We start from the raw sequence: 20,046 nt of genomic DNA on the forward strand, positions 1-20,046 counted from the left end.
TTTCCCAAAGGGAGGGGGGTTGGTCGGTCTCAAATTGTTGTTTCAATTTCCAGAATGAGATGGGAGCATCTTTCCTTTGTCCTGTGACTGTTTTTGTGGGTAAGAACAGGGAAGCTCAACATGGATTCATGTTGCATATATGTTGGTATCAAATCATCTCATTCTGATCTTTTGTTCTTTATTTTTACTTGGGATGGGGGAGGGTGTCTGCTCCAAGGATTTAAAAATGCTTCACACTCTCCATCTGGGGACTTGTTTGATTCTTTTTTTCATTGGTTTCTTTCCCAAATGACTGATAGGAAGCGAACCTGAGCAGATGACCGTCTCGCCTCGGTTTCTGTTCATGAGGTGACAGCATCTCCTGACTGTGTGGCGCTGCTGTGGCCGAGTGGCTGTTGCTTTCTGAGGATGAAGCGAGTTTTCTCCCCGGGAACTGCAGCAGTTTGGCTGTTGTGCCGCAGGCTGGGCGACAGTAGTCCACGCGGGGCGTTTTCAGACCGCTGTGCACTTCTGGTCCATCTTTTCAGAGTCATGGTTTCTCTTTGGAATAAACTGGGACTCTGGACCGAGGAGCACGCGTTCAGCCTTAAAACCGAGGCTTTGACAGGTTATCCCATAGATTTTCCTCGTTCATTGTTGCATTGCTAAAACATGCCCACGTGGAAGCATTATTAAATTCTGCTGTAGACAAAAGTTAGGGAAGGGTAAGGAGGGGTGGGGGGAGGGATTGGTTTATTAAGATACAGCCTTGCTGTATTTTAACCAGTAATTATGGGGAAGGGGTGTCAGGAGAAGAAAATAGTTGCTGTTCCCTTTATTGAAAAAAAATGGAACTTTTATTTCAAGACGAGAAATTCTTTGCGATTTTGGTGGAGTATCACAAGCCACCAGTCCCTAGTTGAGAAGTTGGTATTCTTACTGTTAACCAGCAAACAACGTGGACTAGTCCTTAAAAACATTCAGGGGAGGGCGGGGAAAATTGGCTTTCTGTTAAATTGGTAATACGGCAAATTCTCCAGTGGAGCTCAGATTTCATTGAGAATGTATTTTCTCTGGCTGAATGTGCGTCGTGGCGCTGACTTGTGAAGAGCTTCATGAGTTACGAGTGCAAAAAAGATGAATGGAAAAATCCTGTTTTTGTTGATTAAACTCAATAAAAGCTCCCTGGAACTCCATGAGGGTCTCTGTTTTTCTTTTAACCGTGCTGAGCAAAAAGCTTGATGACTTCGTTGTACAGAACCCGGGCACGTGGCACAGATAAGCAGTGAGCAGCGTTCGTCTGGGTGAAGAGAAAAGCTCTCTTAGCCTGCATGAGCGACACAGCGCGAGCGGCTGCCCAACGCCAGGTGAAGGTGTGTGAGACAGAAGGTAAGGCCGTGCTAGGAGCTTGCCGTTAATTCCTTTGGTGGCGAAGAGGGGAACGTGTGTGTCTGTGTGTGTACAGGGGGTGGGGTGTGTGGATGGTGCCGGACACCACGGGGGGGTGTGTGTATGCGGGGGGTGGGATGTGTGTTTGGTGCGGGTCTGTGTGCGTGTGGACGCGAGGCGCGGGTTGGTGCCGGACGCCGCCGGAGCGAGGGACGCACGCGCGGCGCCGGCCCGAGGCGCGCGACCGGCCCTGGCGCAGCTGTGCGCTCGCGCGCCGCCGCCTCCTGGCACGTCCTCTGCCTCGTGACCGGAACGGGACCGGGAAGCTGGTCACGTGAGGAGGGCGAGCGCTCGGCCCACTCCCAGCATGGCTGCCTACCTGCAGTGGCGCCGGTTCGTCTTCTTTGACAGAGAGTCGGTGAAGGAGCCGCCGGGGCCGGATGGGGCCGGTGCGAAGCCCTTCGCGCTGCCCGCGGGCATCACGGTCTGCGATTCGGGCCGGGGAAGCCTCGTGTTCGGGGATATCCTGTGAGGCGGCCGGGCCGGGCGCCTTGGCCTTTGCGGGTCTCGGTGGGGCCGGGAGCTGCGGCGGGACTGGACGGGGCCGGGTCTGGGCTGCGCCTCAGGCGAGTCGCTGCCCCCCGCGGGGGGATTGCGGGCGTGGGGGATGCTCCGGCCTTGGGAAGGCCGCAGCTTCTTGCACCAGGCAGTGTTTTGACTGTTAAAAACAAAAAAAAGCCTTTAGTCGTTTTAGGGTTCTTGGATTAATCTGCCTACTTGTGTTTATTGTAGCATTGCCAGAGGTCAGCGAAAAGCATTAGGGTTTTGTTTCCGGTGTGCTTGGGGTGTGGGTCCGGTTTGTTGGTTTGGTTTTGTTCCTTAACCTTGATCTACATATGGAAGGTCAGATTTGGTTTCTGCCTCGCTCACTCCAACTCAGTAGTTTCCAAGCTTACAAGCTAAGGGTCACCCATCTGTACCAGCTGAAACAGCACAGTATCTTGGTTTCTGTTGGTGAGGATGAAGAGGGCATCAATCCCTTGGTAAGTCAAATGGGAAAGAGAGGAAAATGCATGTGTATTGTGGGTCATTCTCAAGACTGCTGTGAGTACCTCGGCTGACTTATTATGTTAAGTAGCTTGCTCATTTGGGGCACGTTGCATTTAATGCCAGGTCTTATTGTCCCGGTATCTTGTGTTCTGTTTATGCTGGGTCATCGTCATTTGTAGGTTAAAGTCTGGAACCTGGAGAAACGAGATGGTGGCAATCCTCTTTGCACACGAATTTTTCCAGCCATACCAGGTAACAAGCCCACAGTTGTGTCCTGCCTAACCGTCCACGAGAATCTTAACTTCATGGCTATCGGTAAGTAAAAGATTACGCTCCTTAAAAAAATCCCGTATGCTTTGTGACGCCAGTATTACAGAGATACTTGTTTTTCAAACAAGTGGTGTACAGAGACCTTTTTTAACAAGAAAAAAGCCAGTTTCCCTTTTCGGAAGTAACTCTTTTTTCGCATTAGTTTTTGCTTTGCTCCTGACGGAGGAAGAGGGGTAACAATACAAGGTTACGAACCAATTTGGTGGCTTTGTCCCAACACTGGTCGAAAGGCTTTCCGTGCGCACGTGTGCGGCTTCTGCCCTGGTTTTCTCGCACTTAGGAAACATTCTTCTGTTTCTCGTGGTGCATTATATGTCCTGAGTTGTAGTTAGTTGGGGAAGAAAGCTAGTTGTAAAACAAAATGCAGACAGGCTCCAAAAACAATAACCCACATGTGAAGTCTGTGTGCGGAAAGCAAGTCGAACCCGGCGAGCGGTGGCAGCCCGCGCCATCGTCAAGTTCAGACCTTTCAGAGAATCACAGAGCGGCAGGGCTTGGAAGGGACCTTTAGAGATCATCTAGTCCAACCCCCTGCCGAGCAGGTCCCACCTGGATCAGGTTGCATGGGAACGTGTCCAGGATCTCAAAGGCCTCCGAGGAATGGGACTCCACGCCTTCCCTGGGCAGCCTGTCCCAGGGCTTCGTCACCCTCACAGTGAAATAGCTTTCCCTTATGTTTAAATGGAACTTTTCCTGTTCCAGCGTCTTCCCAGTACCCCTTGTCCTGTCGCTAGATATGATAGAAAAAGGGATGCCCCAAGTTCCTGACACCCATTTAGATATTTGTAAATATTAATCAGATCCCCTGTCAGTCTCCTGTTCTCCAGACTAAACAGCCTCAGTTCCTTCAGCCTTTCCTCCTGAGAAAGATGCTTCAGTCCCATCAGCATCTTGGTAGCCCTGCACTGGACTCTCTCCAGCAGTTCCTTTGAGCTGAGGAGCCCAGAACTGGATACAGGACTTCAGATGAGGCTTTGCCAGGGCAGAGCAGAGGGGGAGCAGAACCTCCCTCGACCTGCTGCCCACACTCTTCTCGATGCATCCCGGGAGGCCATTGGCCACAAAGGTGCATTGCTGGCTCATGTTTATTTGCTGCGCACCAGCACTCCCAGGTCACTCTACTGGAGCTGGTCTCCAGTGGGTCAGTCCTCAGCCTGTACTGGTGTGTGGGGTTGTTCTTCCCCAGGTGCAGGACTCTGCACTTGTCCTCGTTGAACCTCATGAGATTCCTCTCTGTCCAACTGCAGCCGGTTGAGATCCCGACAAGTGGCTTTGCAGCCTTCTGGTCAGTTGGCCAGATGTTTGCTTCCTTGATGAGAACCTGTGGAAATCCTACCGATTAATACCTCGCTGGCGAGCACGGCGCTGTTGTTGACTGGAGCTGCCCTAGTTTAATGTTAGTTAATATGTCAGGCATGCCAGGTACGTAACAGCTCAGTCCATCTCCGTCCCCAGGTTTTGCGGATGGGAGCGTAGTGCTCACAAAAGGAGACATCACTCGGGACCGTCACAGTAAGACGCAGATCCTACACGAAGGCAGCTATCCCGTTACCGGCCTCGCTTTCCGACAGTCTGGCAAAACGACGCATCTGTTTGTGGTGACCACAGAGAACATCCAGGTGCGAATTTATTTGGTAAAAATGAGACTCTGATGTGCAAATCGCGTTGGCTTCCGAGCCTGGTTTTGAGTGATTCCCGAAACCTCGTGTTTCCTTTGTAGTCTTATATGCTTTCAGTGAAAGATTATCCTCACCTGGAGCTGGACACTCATGGTTGTGGATTGCGCTGTTCATCTCTCAGCGACCCCTCCCAAGATCTCCAGTTCATTGTGGCAGGAAACGAATGCGTGTACCTTTATCAACCGGACGAACGTGGCCCCTGCTTTGCCTTTGAGGGACAAAAGCTGATCGTTCACTGGTATCGAGGGTACCTCATCATTGTTTCCAAGGACCGGAAGACTTCTCCAAAGTAAGACTGCTTGGAACAGATGAGTTCACTCTTGCAGCTTTTTGCTTGCTTGCTTTTTCCTTTTTCCCTGGGAAGCTTCTTTGTTCTCGGGGGCTGATTGCAATTTTGTTAGAGGTCGTTAAGATTTATCCGGACCCATATATTAATTAACTTCCTTTAAGAGAGCAGCGCGGTTAAGTGTCCCAAGGGAGCGGGTTCTTGGTCTGAGGGGCAGACAGAATTTGTGTGTAAACATGTGGTCTTTCGCCCCTGGGTCCGCTTAGCGTAATCGCCCAAAGGAACTCTCACTCCCTGGACGTCTCTGCTTTGTGTAGTTATCGAGCATTTGAGTTATGCTCCTCTAGTTTCCTTAAACGTTCTTCTGCTCCCCAGGTCAGAGTTTGCTGGGAATGAGGCACAGAATTCAGACAAACAAGTCCTGAATATCTACGACTTGTGCAACAAATTCATCGCATACAGTTCGATCTTTGATGACGTAGTGGACGTCTTGGCAGAGTGGGGTTCTCTGTACGTACTGACCAGAGATGGGAAGATTCACGTACTGCAGGAGAAGGATACGCAAACCAAACTCGAGGCACGTAAATCTGTCTTGTTATTAGTCTCTGCCTTGCACCTGCAAAATTGCAGTGGCTCTGGAGATTGACAAGTGAAACCGTTGAGGTAGACGGGGAGTAGCACAACGAGTCGCCAGTACCTTTGCAGTGTAACCTGTTTCATAAGGCATTTGCTGTATAAAATCCTGAGCGTGTGTACCCGTCCCGCGCCAAACACCGGAAAGGACTTGTATCCCGGATGCACTTGAACATGTTTGGCGGGGTGGAATTTCTCTCATGCGGGTCTCGCTGTGTATTTGACAGATGCTGTTCAGAAAGAACTTATTTGAGATGGCCATTAACCTGGCGAAGAGCCACCATTTGGACAGCGACGGCTTGTCGGAGATTTTCCGGCAGTACGGTGATCACCTCTATAACAAGGGGAACCATGATGGAGCCATCCAGCAGTATATCCGGTAAGCGGGGGGGCCTACGGAGCTGTGATTGGGGTGGTACAGATGAGAGCGCAGAGGCATCCGTCTTCTCGCTGCCTTCTTTAAAGGAGGATCAACTGCTTGCGTGGCATCGTCCCGATCGCGGCCTTCATAGAGGGCCCTTTGTCTCCCTGCGCGTGCGGATGGGCGGTCTTACGTCGGGACGGGTCGTTACTTCCAATGTGTAGCTGAGTGGTCCCGAGCGCCTCCTGAAGTTGAGGCTTCTCTGTACTCTGATGTCGATCGCTCCATTTATTTTGACTTCCTGGGTGTATGATGACTCTTCCCTCCCAGAACTATAGGGAAGCTGGAACCGTCCTACGTGATTCGGAAATTCCTGGATGCTCAGCGTATTCACAACCTCACCGCTTACCTGCAGACGCTCCATCTGCAGTCTCTGGCTAATGCAGACCATACTACGCTTCTGCTGAATTGCTACACCAAACTCAAGGACAGCTCCAAACTGGAAGAGTTCATTAAGGTATCGGGGGAAGGTGAAATCATGCAAAGTCGTTATGTCTTTGTAACAAATACGAGGGGATAGCGGTGATGTTGTAAACCGGCTCCTGTGGGGCTATCGGGAGAAAGGAGGATAGATTCGTCCTTCGGTACCCCATCTTTGTTCCTCTTTTTCCAAGCTCACTGTTATGTTCTCAGTGTGGCTGCCTTGCCATCTGATTTTGGAGCTCGTTGGTGTTTGCCGGTGTGACTGGCAAGCTGAGAGGCGGCTAGTCTATTTCCTTTCTGCACGTGTGATATTTCTCTTGCATGAAGTGAACTGAATCATCCCCGCTCTGGCTTTCCTCCTTTTATAGAAACGTTTGCTGCTTGAGAGCCGTGGGAACATTGCTGAAGGACCGTCTTTCTACTGTTGTTCTTGTAGACGAGCGAGAGTGAGGTCCGCTTTGATGTGGAAACGGCAATCAAGGTGCTTCGTCAAGCGGGTTACTACTCCCATGCCGCGTACCTGGCAGAGAAGCACGGGCATCATGAGTGGTACCTCAAAATCCAGCTAGAGGATGTCAAGGTGAGGTGATGTGATTGCTCCCGTGTTCTTATGAAGGAGAATGCCGCATCGCTAGCCTCCTCTTTGGCGAGAATAGCGTTTCACTGACCTCTTCCCTGGGGCTAACGTGCCACCGAGACCGCCGAGGGGGCGGTGACGATACCTACTGCCCCTCCTGTGTTGGCTTTCTGCCTTTGGCTTCTGTGGTAGGCTAGAGGTGGAAATCCGAGGGTCGTATCTGTTACGGGTGTGACATTTTAGAACGGTCTTTAGGAGGAGGGAGGGTTGTTTGTGAGGAGGAAAAGGACGGGGAATAGTGAGCTAGGTGATAATCGGGCGTGTCTTCGAGGCTTTCTGTCCTAATGTCTGAGTGGAGAGCGAAGGCCAATGTCGTGTAACTGTTTTGCTGGCTGCCTCCTCAGAATTACCAAGAGGCTTTGCGCTACATTGGAAAACTGCCTTTTGATCAGGCAGAGAGTAACATGAAGCGGTATGGTAAAACCCTGATGCACCACGTTCCTAATGAGACCACGGAACTGCTGAAGATCCTTTGCACCGATTACCGGCCATCGGGAGACAATGAAAGCTACGGAGTGCCGAAAGGAAACGAGGTACAGTTCATGTTGGCCGAGAGTCGTGGCTGTCGAATCGCAATTTCGTGGCAAGCAAGTGCTCTCGCACACACCATCCTGGCAGTCCCAGAGATGAGAGACCGCTTAAAGCCGTCACTCGAAACTGGTTCCGACCGGGGTCGGCGTCCCATGCCATACCATGGCGTCGTGGGCTCTGGGAACGAGCACTCTGCTTGGCGGGGAAGAAGCGCTGATCTGACTGAGACCGATTTGAGCGCTTTACTTGTTCTGCCTGTGTTTTCAGGCTAACTCAGAGGAGTTCATTCCAGTTTTTGCAAACAACTCCCGAGAACTGAAGGCTTTTTTGGAGCATATGATTGAGGTGCGGGCTGACTCTCCACAGGGTGTCTATGACACTTTACTGGAACTTCGACTCCAGAACTGGGCGCATGAACGAGACAAGCAGGTTTGAGATCCTCCCACTTGTGTTTTGGGAGGGAGATGTGGTGTCTTTGAGTCCTTTTTGTGTTCTTGCCAACCCACAGTAACCTTTCCAGATGGGCGTCAGTAATGTGGGGCGATACGTATGTTGTGCCGGATGAGTGGCATGCGAATGGGGAGGTCGTCTGCAGGCTGGGAGAATGCTCTTTTCGGCAAGCTTAAGCTTCTTTTGTATGACTGTCATTTAAGAAGAGATTCTGGGCAATGTAGCCTCTGTGAGCACATGCCTCGCCCACAAAAGCAGGCACTCGGCAGCATGTCTGAGGAGGCCGGCCGTTTGGGTCAAAATAATCACATCCAATTTGCTTGAAAGAGATAGAGGGCGAACAGCAAAACTGACCCGCTCTCGAAAGAGTTGCAAGTCGTCGTTGGGTCTCGGCGCACAATGTTGTCTGTGTGGGTATGTGTTGCTCTACCTGACCCTTTCCTCTTCTCTGCAGATCAAGGAGAGGCTGCACGATGAAGCCCTCACCCTCCTGAAGAGCGGAAGGTTCAAAACGGTGTTTGATAAGGCCTTGGTCTTATGTCAGATGCACAATTTCAAGGACGGCGTCCTCTACCTCTACGAACAGGGCAAACTGTGAGTGTTGCTCTTGTCTGTCCGCTCTCGCTGCCTCTTGCCTTCTTGTCCTTGCCTGATGACGGTAACAGCTTCTTTAGCTTTTCAAGACAGGAACTGTAGATCATCACTCAGCCGAAAATATCTTCTCGTTAGAGCCAGGGTAGTTATGTGCATAGTGAATGACGCACCCGTGTCGGCTTTAGCGTGAATTGGCTCTGGGGTTTGCGTCACTAGGTGAAGACCTGAGGTGCCTGTAATGACTCGAAAGGAAAACTGGATCATTGCACCTGACAAGTCTCTTTTTCTCTCCCAGTTTCCAACAGATCATGCACTACCACATGCAGAACGAGCAGTACAAGAAGGTGATCGAGGTGTGCGAGCTGTATGGAGACCAAGAGGTTTGTCTCTGGGAACAGGCTCTTGGCTACTTCGCACGAAAGGAGGAGGACTGCAAAGAGTATATTGCTGCGGTGCTGAAACACATCGAGAACAAGAATCTTATGCCTCCGCTGCTTGGTAATAATGACACGTGGCACCTGCGAACCATCCCTCCCCAAACCTAGGCTGCTTGGCAGCACTCTCCATAGATTAGGAATTTCGGATGCATGATGGTGAAATTTGAGACCGGTATTTGAAGTAACAAGTTCCCTACTTCAAATGTAGGGAAAAGTGAAGCCGGTCATGGCTCCCCAAAAAAAGATGTGCTGTATGGGTCACGGACATCTGCGTACGTGGTTTCTGTTCCGTCGCCGTGGGGAGGTTGAAGGGCTTGCCGAAACTCCGGCCGTGCCTCGGTCGAGTGGTCAAGCTGGAATGTGGTCTGCTAGATCCTTGACTAGGTTAGAGGTCTAACCGAGACAGAGTCATTAAATGAGCTCTTCAATTCAGTAAGGGCACTGGCTCTTTGCCTGTACGCGGCCTTTAATGGGAAAGCGGTCTGTCTGGGCGGGACTAGCGTCACTGCCGGTTTTCTGCTTGCATTTAAACTAACATATCGGTTTCTCAGTCGTGCAGACGCTAGCTCATAATTCTACAGCCACGCTGTCAGTGATTAAGGATTACCTTGTCAACAAGCTGCAGAAGCAGAGCCACCAGATAGAGCAGGATGAGCAGAGAATTCAAAAATACAGAGAAGAAACTACAAGGATCCGCCAGGAGATAGAAGAGCTAAAAGCAAGGTGGGGGTGTCTCATCCCGTCTGAACTGGGATAGAACTGTTGTTTTATTTAGTTAAGGAAAAGTACTCTTCCTTGTCCTCACGTGTCCTGTTTCCCTCTCAGTCCCAAGATCTTTCAGAAGACCAAGTGTAGCATTTGCACCAGTGCCCTGGAGCTGCCTTCTGTGCACTTCCTGTGTGGTCATTCCTTCCACCAGCATTGCTTCGAGAGCTACTCTGAGAGCGATTCAGAATGTCCTACGTGCATGCCGGAAAATCGCAAAGTGATGGACATGATCCGAGCCCAGGAGCAGAAAAGAGATCTACACGATCAGTTTCAGCATCAGGTAGGATAATGTTGCCTGTCTTGCCAAATCGATTTAGATTTGTTTTAGGTTTAGATTTGTGCATGGCTCCCCCGAGGCTGGTAGGGAAGGGTGAGGGTGAAAGTATTTTGTACACAGGGTTACATTTCCTGGGAGTGATGAGCTTTTAGGCTCTAAGGTGACTGCATTATCTATAAAGAGTTCTCGGTGCTCCCTAACGATGAAGAGGAGACTGTTCTCAGCCGACCCCGAAATGGGTCGAGACCCACGGGTCGGTGTGACGGCCGGTTGAGGAGCCGTACAGAACAAGGAAGCGGAAAAACGAGTGCTGGGAATCATAACGGGGCTGGGACGGTGCGGTTGGGGTATGCCAAAAGCGTTGAGTCTGCATCGTGTTTCCCACTGATGGGGCAAGAGTGAGAACATGTATTCCTTGTGGAAGTGGGGGTAGCTGAGGCCATCGCTTTCCCACTCGGGATAATCGTTCGTTACTTTTTCATCGCATGGCTCAAACGTAGGATTGAAACAAAGGGTGATGGCCAGTGGCATGATACTTTAGCAGAGTAAGTAAGCACTGCTTAACGTGGCATTTGTTTTGAACTAATGGGACAGGAATAGCCCAGGAGCAACTAGGGTTGCCCTATCTCTAATAGAGAGGCCCTAACCGAAGGGGGTTGAAGGGAGCGGGGCCAAGAGGTGCTGGAGCAGTTTGCTGACGATGCTGCTTTGTGTCTGGCAGCTCAAGTGTTCCAATGATGGCTTTTCTGTTGTTGCCGACTACTTTGGCCGAGGTGTCTTCAATAAGCTGACCCTCATCACGGACTTGCCCTCGGGAAAGGCAGCTACGACGATTGAGGCCGGCCTGCAGCGGGAGCTGCTCATCCACGCGAAGCGCAGTACCTGACCGGGGGCCGCGTCCCCCCGTCCTCTCGGGTTGTACGGGATTCCCCGTGTGTGTTCAGGCAGCCCCCACGCGGGCTAAGCCCTCCCGTGTCCTTCGGCCCCGCAATAAACCAGACCCGCTGCCCCCGGACGCCGAGAGTTCTGCGCGGGCGGGGGCGGGGCCGCCAGGGGCGGGGCCACGCGGCCGGACGTGACGCGCGGGGCGGGGCCACGGAGCGGTGCACCGCAAACGAGCGGACGGGCGGGCGGCATCATGGCCGAGCCGGGCGCAGCCGCCGTGAGTCCCGGGTGTCGCAGGGGCTGGCGGCGGGCGCGGGGCGAGCTGGGCAAGGCGGGGAGGGCTCCGCCGGCAGCCACAGGGGCCGTCGGGGCGGGAGGCGGGCGCTGACCCGGTTGTTGCCGCAGGGCGAGAACGGCGTGGGCGGCAGATCGGTCCGCGTGGGCACCCGCCGGAGCCAGGTAGGCAACGGGGGGGCGGGGGCTGAGCTGGGGGCGCGTGGGGGGTCCTCGCCTCGGCACCCGCGGCCCGCAGAGGTGCGGCGCCAGGTGGGAGCGACGGCGTTCTTCCGACCGGCTCTGGCGGTCCGAGGCCCGGGAGACAAGGTCCGGTAAGGGCGACGTGGTCTGGCACAGCTGCTGCCGGGGAAGAGGCTGGCCGAGCTCCCTCGCGGGAGAGCCTCGTGGGAGGGGAGGTCGTGGATTCGGATGCCTTTCTTGGGACTCCTAGATAAAGTTTGGAAAGTGCTTTCTTTGGAGTCCAAGTAACGGGTTGGTTCTGGAGAACGCCGTCTGTGCACGGTTAACAGAGGACGAGGGTGTGAGCTCCCTTCCGGGATAATGGGGATCTCTCAGTTTAACTTGAAAGCCTTGTGCCTAGGAAGGAATTCGTAGGGAGGTGGGAAAAAAAAAACCCCAAGCCTCACAAGCAGACAAAAACCCGTAACGACTGATGGCTTCAGCCCCCACGAAGGACAGGGAAGGGGCACCAGTCGAGATACAGCTGGTATCTCTTGCCAACAGGGTGCAACAGGGAGGAGCAGAAGGGAGATAAAGGTCCTTCAGGCCTTTGTGCTGAGATAAGTCTTGTTCGTTCTGATAGCACATTTTCAGAAGAATTCAGTACTTGAGAGAAGGTAGTTTTGTGAAGGTGGTGTGGCAAAAGGCTCCTTTTTTTTTTAACCTGAGGCTCTCGTGGGCTAGCTATACTCGTTTTACACTATGGAAACCGCAGTCCTGACAACAGAGTTAATTGCTCTGGGCTACACAGCTCCTCTGTAGGATAAAACTCACCTGCGGTCTGCTGCTGCTTGCGTGTGTGCAACAAGCCTTTGCTGATGTAATTCTGGTTCTATTGCATTGCTTTAAGGTCTCTTGCTCGCTATGTTTGCAGACATAAGCTGGTGTGGTTTGTCCTTTTTTTTTTGGTATGTCAAACAGGTGTAAACAGAGCTCTTGATCTTACAGGGGATGAGTAACTCAGGCCAGTAACTATAGAGTTTTCTAGGGGCATGGTAAAATCCTGCAGTCCTCTCTCAAAACTTGCGCTATCGGTAAAATTCCTGCTCCTGCCGAAAAGCAGAAGGTATCCGGCACGCTTGTGACTTGTTCTCTCATCCCCGAGCCACGGGAGGATGTTTTTGTCTACATGTCTGCTCGCTCGCTGAAGAGGTGAAACCGAGCATCTTGTGCATAGGTAGCTAAATGCCGCCTATGAGTAAGGGTGCTGAGGTGGTATAGGGAAGTGGAATTTCTGATCGGGGGACAGCAGATGACCGTAATTCAGCATCTTGAAGTAGAGCTTGTGGATCTTGATGCATAGGCTTCTGCTTTAGTTGATAAAATCCTTGCTTTGCGTGGTCGGTGCTCAGATCTCAATGGTATTGCACGGAGCAAGACGTTATGGTGCCGTTTAGGCGATACAAGGTCTTACGTGAAATGCTCTGCTCATGATGGGAGTTCTTCTGGTTGAAGGATTCTGCCTGTAGGAGGGATTTTACTTGTGGGCGCTTATTTCCAATGCTTTTGATTTATAGAATGTAGGGGTCACATGTGCCTGACCATGGAAGAATGGCAAAGTCCTCCTAGCTACAATACGGACAATGCACTCTGCTTTCTTGCAGCTGGCCAGGATTCAGACTGACAGCGTAGTGGAGACGCTTCGTGAGCTGTACCCCGACCTCCGCTTTGAGATTGGTAGGTATTGTTTTTAGGTACTGTGTCAGAGTGGGTAGCAGATAGTCGTTTATCTTTGCCTGCAAGCAGTACATGTAGAGTGCTGTCACATTGAGGAGGGCTTGAGCCTGCTTATCTAAGGGTGCCATCTGAATTCAGTTAGGTTGTGTGGCCGAGCAAATGCTGCTGGTTTCTTCTAGGGCCAGAAAATGGATTTCGTAAGACCCTGACGATAGAAGCTGAGTGTGTCAGATAGCATTACGTTGCCCCATTTGAGAACTGGGTATTGCTCTGGCCCTGCTCCACTGTGCATCAGGGATGCTTTCCTGTCTGAGCCTTGAAGCATTCAAAAGGAATAATAGGAGGCCAGCCTCGCACTGAAGTGAGCTCTGCGGTACCTGTTTGCTGGTGGTCCAGAGACAGACTGTGGAAAATTCTGTTGGGTCTGCTATTTCCAAAACCTGCTCTGTTTTTGAGGTGCCCCAAGTTGCTGACACCCACCATTTAGATATTTGTAAATAAGATTCCCCCCTCAGTCTTCTCTTAGACTAAAAAGTCCCAGTTCCCCCAGCCTTTCCTCATAAGGAAGATGTTCCGGTCCCCTGATCATTTTGGTGGCCCTGCGCTGGACTCTCTCCAGAAATTCTCTGTCCCTCTTGAGCTTAGGAGCCCAAGACAAGACATGGTACTCCAGATGAGGCTTCACCAGGGCAGAGTAGAGGGCGAGCAGAACCTCTCTGGACCTGCTGGCCACGCTCTTCCTGATGCATCCCAGGATGCCGTTGGCCTTCTTGGCCACGAGGGCACATTGCTGGCTCGTGTTTAATTTATTGTCAATGAGTGTGTATTCACGTGGTAGCTGTGACCCTGTCTATAGCGCTTGATACATGTTACGTAGGTATTTCAAGCCTAGACCAAGGTGCTCTGATTGAGCCTCTTGTTTTTCCTGTGCTCTCTCTGAACAGTTGCCATGTCAACGACTGGAGACAAGATCTTGGATACTGCACTTTCCAAGGTGAAGGATCTCTTCTTCCTCTACTGGAGAAGTAATTGCATTTGGTGATACATTTGCAGAAATGTCTTTTGTGATTCGTGTTCTTCCATGTATGTGTAGATTGGGGAGAAAAGCCTCTTCACCAAAGAGCTGGAAAATGCACTCGAAAGAAACGAGTAAGAGCTCATTATTCTTTCTCCTCCCTCCTCTGTCCTCCGCATGTCTGTGACTCACTGCATAGGTGATGTAGTTTTCTTCTATTCTATTACGTCTCTGGGTAGGAAAGAAATTCTTTGGTAGACAGTTGTCTCCTTATTTTTATTTTCCTTTCTCTGCCCTGGGTTTAGGCCGCATATTTTGAAGTCGACTTGTTGCGCTTGTAAGCAGGAACTAGAATAGATTGTGTCCTCTGTGATGGGCGAGTAGCACATGAATGACGGGAGGGATGGAGAAAGGTGAAGTGGATTTTCCAGAGTAACGCTGGAATTCTGTTGTAATTCTGGCTATAGAATCTTGACATTCTTCCCTCGCCTTCAAATCAGTTCTCAGAGTGGATTCGGAGTCTTCTGTAGCTGATCCACAGGCCACATGCAGGTGGGTACTGCATGTATTCAGTAATTACCATTCTCTTAATTTTAGAGTCGACCTTGTGGTTCACTCCTTGAAGGACCTGCCGACTTCTCTTCCCCCCGGCTTTACCATCGGTGCTGTCTGCAAGTAAGTGGGGATGCAAGGCTGGATTCTCTGAGGGACTGGCATTTTACGGTGACGGTAGCGGTAGGAAACTGAAGGCAGCTTGGGTCCCTTTAACTGTTTGAAGTCTGACTGCCCTCCGATTAATCTCTGCAATGGTGGAAATGCTGCAGCTGTCCTAGTGTTCCATAGCCATAGAATGGTGATGGGGTGTTTTGGAGCGGGAGGCGGGCTCCTCTGGAGACCAATAGCGGAGCTGTTAAAGTGAATGGCCTTCCATTAAATGACGACTAAGCCACTCTGCGCTCACATTATTTTGCAGAAGGGAGAACCCGCTCGACGCTGTCGTCTTTCATCCCAAAAACTGTGGCAAAACGCTGAGCCTCCTTCCTGAAAAGAGGTGAGCGGAGAGAGGGAGGGGAGGACGGACAGGTGTAAAAATAGGGGAGAGGAGTCAATCGATACTCCTGGCAACAAGTCAATGAGCTCCTCGGTTCACTCCGTTGCAGTTTTACGTGCTTTCCATTAGCTTTCCGTAGGCATCACGGTGAACCTGCTCATTAAAAGAGCAATGCCGTCTCGTGGGAGCGACATGTGCCGAGTGAGGTTGAATGCCTCGAAAGGCCTTTGAGTCATAAGCTCTTCTCGCTTTAGACCCTTTCTTATTGCGGTCTCCAAAGTGAATTCCCGCTCCTATGTATTATGCTTATGGCAGGGGAGCGTGTACAACGCAGACAGGGCGTCCAGTGCGGTATTTTTGCTCATATGGGCCTGACCTACACGCAGTCAGTACATTAGATTTATCTGTGTTTTGTTGGCATCATGTTCTTACGCTTCTGCTGGGAGCCTGAGAGGTTTCTCCATTTTGAATTACCTGCATTTTCATGGAGGTTATCGGAGTCTTTTGTCCGAGAGAGCTACTGCTGGAAGGGTCAGTTTTTTGTTCTACGTTAAATTGAAAGGAACCAAGTAGCTGCAAAACAAATGTAGAGTCGTGCTTCTGTGCATCTGGGTAGCGGAAAAGTCACGTCTAGCTTTGGTTCCAGGGTACCACAAAAAGCGGGTAGCGTAGGTCTCCAGAAAGGAAAAGCTTAGGCAGTTTTCTGCAGTTTGCAGTTACGCGCCTTACAGTTCCCACGGGTTCTTCTCCCGCTGCCTTTCTGTCGATGATCGAGTCGCTCCTTTTCAGTAACTTTAGTTGTCTGATTGTGTCTGGTTTAGTTCGGGGCAGCCGAGTCTTTTTTCCGTGTCGAGCGTTGCGGCCCTTAAGCGAGGTTTCGTTAGTCCTCGGTGGTGGCCAGGGGCTGCTCTCCGGAAGCGTCTCCTGTAAATTGGTCCCTTAGGAGTGGCTTGCCTGTGTCTACCTTCGTCCGGGATTGACGCTGGACCTCTCAGAGGGATTTTCTTTCAGGAGATAAAAATGATCAGCAGGTTCTTGGATTTTCATTTGAAGTTTAAAAAAAAAAAAAGGCATAGTTTATCCCTGTGACCGTTCTGTCTCATCTGTGACTGGAGGGAAGTGTGGGAGTATTCTGGAGTTCACTGAATTTATTTTCCCCGCAGCGTGGTTGGAACGAGTTCGCTTCGGAGAGCGGCCCAGCTCAAAAAGAAGTTTCCCCAGTTAGAGTTCAGGGATATTGTATCCTTTCCTGGCAAAACGCGCAAACTGGGTAACACTGCAAATGGGAGAAATATAACAATGCAAAATTTAGAGTCTGGGCTGACTTCTATTGCTGGGTCTACGAGACTAAGCCGCTTCTTCAAATGCTGCTCTCCTCTGCTAACCTATTCGGAGAGGGATGCGCAGCCTGTTCCTTTCCCCGCTTTCCATGAGACGGGAAAGAATGGGCCAGCCTTAGTTTAGCTCAGATTCAGGACACGAATGAACTTTATGTTAAGGATCATTTGAAAAAAACATGTCAACGGGCACCTACAATGTGTTCATTGCGGCAGCGCGACTGACCGCAGATCAGTTTGTGATACCCCTCATGTGTGGTGGGCTGCTAGTTGTGGCCTGGGCCGCTGAACTAGTGGTAAAAAGCACTGTTGCTTCAGTCCTAGTAAGCTAGTCCTTCGCTATGCAAAAGGAGGCGGCGTCGGGTGCTAGTACTTTACTTGGATGACTTTAGTATCTGTTGAAGGTCAGCGCTTGAATTAATATTCCGTAATGGGCGTCAAAATTCTGTTTAAGAATTGAACTATTGTTTCTCGGTGGTGCTCTGACCGGCTCTCATTTGGAGGCTGTGGGATTCTGTCCATTCAGTAAACACGGGCAAGCGAGTGTTAAGCAGTTAAAGGACTGTTTGCCTACTGTTTGCTCGCTTGTATGCTTGCTTAAACACTTCTACAGAGGGGAAATTTAAATACTCGCCTAAAGAAGCTGGATGAGAAGGAAGACTTTGGGGCTATCATCCTGGCCGCTGCAGGCCTGAAGAGAATGGGCTGGGAGAATCGCATCGGCCAGGTGAGGAGCAGCAAAGCAGAAAATTCCGTTCACCACCACTCTGTCAACTTCTAGACCTCTTGCTTATCTCATCAAAGACGAGTGCGCTTTGACAAATCCATTGCCCGTCTCTTCGTAATTCGACGTGCTTTGGGGAGGATTTTCTTATCCTTCCATCAGTTTTGTTTTCTTCATAGGGAAATTTATACTGGTCAGCTTTCCGTGGGGCGGGAAGTTTGTACTCCGTTCGTCTCCCAGCATTTCAGAATAGTTGTCTCTAGCTACACAGCAGTGCGTGTGACTGAGGTGTTTCTAATTAGCCGTTTGCTGAACTGGAAGTAGCTTCTGGTTTGGGAATGTGAAGAAAAGGGCATCATCTCGCTGTAGGGGTGGGAAGTGTGAGGCGCAGGAAGGCGGATGTGACGTTTCCTTGTTCAGGCACAAAGTCGATTGATGTTAGAGGCAAGCATAGAATTTAGCTCTCGCTTCCTGTATTCTGAGCAGCACAACTTTATTTAACTGTGAATTAATTTTCTTCCAGCTCCTGAGCCCCGAAGATTGTCTATATGCTGTTGGACAGGTACGTCTGACTTTGGCATCCGTCTCTACTACAGTGGATTGTTTTGTAATTAATGTCTGTAAATGCCCTCCTTTAGTGAAACGCATCCAAGCTGTGGAGTTCTTTCTCAAGCAATGCTGAGTGCATGCAGAGACGCGTGAAGCTGAGGGATTGCTACGATTACTGTGCGTTTCTCTTCCTTTTCAAAGGGTGCCTTGGCAGTGGAAGTTCGTGCCAAAGACCAGGAGATACTGAATATGGTGTCTGCCCTGCACGATGAGGACACGGTGTTACGCTGCATAGCTGAGAGAGCCTTTATGAAACGTCTGGTAGGTGCGGCAACCTCGTTTTTCTGCCTGCAGCAGCCAGTATCTCTCCCCTACTGAAACTATAGCGTGAGAAGTCCATAAGGCTTTGCTAAAACGGCCACGCGGGTGTTACTTGGGAATCGAGAAGGACCTTAAAGGGCGATAGATGGGGCCACATATGGCCCCAGCTTTTCAGAGGCCTCCGCTTTGGACGTTCTGGGTATGACCCTTGATCATATCAACATCTTTCTGTTTTAGGAGGGTGGATGTAGCGTCCCTGTTGCCGTCAACACTGTGCTGAAAGATGGACAGGTGAGGAGTGCTTTGTAAAACTTGTTCCAGTACGTGCACGCTCTGCTGTCCTTTCTGGAAGGTAGTTGTGGCAGGTATCTCTGTAGCCAATTAGGGCAGGTGGGCTACTGACTTGAACCTGCAGAGTTTGTGTCTGAAATTGGAGTATGAGAATGAGTTTGACTGCTGAAGCTCAGTCTTCTAGAAAAATGCCTTAAGCCCGGGATTTCTGCCCCCATCCACTACCGCCCTTCTTTAAAGGTGACGGTGCCCCGAGATCTGATAGCGTGGCTTCTGACCTCAGAAAATGTGTTTTTGCACAACAGAGTGTGATACTAAGGAGGTGAGAAGCTACTCGCATCTTCCTTAAGTGGGTATACTTGGGTTGTACTGCTCTTCTCGCCAATTCCGCTGCAGTACAAAAGAGTTCCCCTGCAGATCCAGCTCACGCTCTGTGGTGTGTTTTTTTTTTTTTTTTTTTTTTTTTAAAGGGGGTTTCTGTTTGGATTTCTACTTGTTTGTTAATGTAGTATTAATCCCTTCATCTACGTCTCTCCAAGTTGTATTTGACAGGAGCGGTCTATAGTCTGGATGGATCAGATAGTCTGAGGGAGACTATGCAGACGGGTGTAAATTATCCCCAACGGGTATGTGAGTCACACTGACTTCAAAACGCAAACCTGAGGCCGAAGGGCAAATCCAGACCTTTGGAAATCTGTGCATTACTTTTGCTTGGGTTCCTTGTACTGGCCTGCCGCTCTTGGGGCTTCTCAGACCAGATTTTACCTTGTTTCACATGTGCTTTAAACCGCTTGCTGTCCACTCCCTTCTGCTGCCTTACATCAAGGCGTTTACATTTGCAGAACGAAGATGGACCGAATGACGACGTACAGCATGTCGGCATCACGGCAAAGAACGTCCCCCGTCTGGCCCAGGAAGCTGCAGAGAGCCTCGGTGTTGAGCTAGCAAATTTACTTCTGAGCAAGGGAGCTAAGCATATCCTTAGTGTGGCGAGGCAGCTCAATGATACCCGCTAAACCTGACATGCGGTCGGCATGATCAATAGGGCTCTAGCGAGTGTTTGCAGCTAAGCTGTCATCCCCCTCTGGAGGATGTGATTTTTTCCAGTGCTTGCATCAGTCTTACCTCGCCTTTGGGCACAAAAACTTGAAATGCTTACTAATTTAACTAACTCAATTACTTTATGCTGTTGAGGGTTTTCATCCCATTTCTCTAAATTACAAAGTGTCTCTGTTAAGTTTTCATCAGTTTTTGTAGCTAGGAAGTTAATAAAAACCACATCTTTAAGTGTTCTCATGTTCCATTTAGGAACAAAGGCCTCTGACGTTTTACTTGAGGACTCACCCATGACAATAAAGTGCCGTACTGTGCTGATGGTAGCATGGTACTCTTGGCAGTTGTTACTAGTATTGGGGCCCATTCCCTCATCGGGATCCTGATAACGGTTTCCCTATGGTAGAGCAGCCTGCAGTTACTGGATCTGTGAACTGTAATGAGCGAGGAAGCAGACAGCCGGTCTAGTTTCCTTTTATGCTTGTCTACAAGGGTAACCTGGGATGGTCATTTGTCTATGCTAACTGCCAGCCTGAGGGGACACGACAATTTGGGCCGCTGTAGTTTTACCCAAAACTGTTACCGGGGGTAACGATGCATTGTTTATTCTCTGTGCAACGTCCAGCGAGTGTAAGGGACGACAAATACAGCTAAATTGTAAGCACCCATGCGTGAGTGCACATCATTGTGGAGCGGCTCTTCGTTTCTTCTGACAGGACCCGAGCTGGCCAACCCCTGGCCGC

General features: G+C 50.5%; 2 protein-coding genes across 3 annotated transcripts; both read left to right on the forward strand.

Annotated features, from left to right (window-relative positions):
- The first annotated feature begins 1,715 nt into the window (after positions 1 to 1,715).
- VPS11 (VPS11 core subunit of CORVET and HOPS complexes) lies at positions 1,716 to 10,899 on the forward strand. Its single transcript, XM_062014177.1, has 16 exons — positions 1,716 to 1,889; positions 2,263 to 2,411; positions 2,598 to 2,733; positions 4,204 to 4,367; positions 4,469 to 4,716; positions 5,089 to 5,290; positions 5,574 to 5,725; positions 6,038 to 6,224; positions 6,627 to 6,770; positions 7,172 to 7,360; positions 7,626 to 7,787; positions 8,263 to 8,402; positions 8,698 to 8,900; positions 9,391 to 9,562; positions 9,665 to 9,887; positions 10,606 to 10,899. Exons 1-16 carry the CDS (start codon positions 1,736 to 1,738, stop codon positions 10,768 to 10,770), a joined length of 2,790 nt encoding a protein of 929 aa, XP_061870161.1. The 5' UTR covers positions 1,716 to 1,735; the 3' UTR covers positions 10,771 to 10,899.
- A 43-nt stretch (positions 10,900 to 10,942) lies between these two features.
- Positions 10,943 to 19,967, forward strand: HMBS (hydroxymethylbilane synthase). 2 transcript variants are annotated; one of them, XM_062014189.1, is made up of 14 exons: positions 10,943 to 11,046; positions 11,175 to 11,228; positions 12,890 to 12,962; positions 13,907 to 13,956; positions 14,056 to 14,111; positions 14,575 to 14,652; positions 14,951 to 15,028; positions 16,192 to 16,267; positions 16,979 to 17,092; positions 17,613 to 17,651; positions 17,840 to 17,959; positions 18,197 to 18,250; positions 18,790 to 18,876; positions 19,093 to 19,967. In XM_062014189.1, exons 1-14 carry the CDS (start codon positions 11,023 to 11,025, stop codon positions 19,264 to 19,266), a joined length of 1,077 nt encoding a protein of 358 aa, XP_061870173.1. In that variant the 5' UTR covers positions 10,943 to 11,022; the 3' UTR covers positions 19,267 to 19,967. The 2 variants fall into 2 exon arrangements, with proteins under 2 accessions (XP_061870173.1, XP_061870174.1); XM_062014190.1 differs by lacking the exon at positions 18,790 to 18,876.
- The last annotated feature ends 79 nt before the right edge of the window (positions 19,968 to 20,046 follow it).

The sequence above is a fragment of the Colius striatus genome, chromosome 23, assembly GCF_028858725.1.
Source record: "Colius striatus isolate bColStr4 chromosome 23, bColStr4.1.hap1, whole genome shotgun sequence".
NCBI classification, from domain to species: domain Eukaryota; kingdom Metazoa; phylum Chordata; class Aves; order Coliiformes; family Coliidae; genus Colius; species Colius striatus.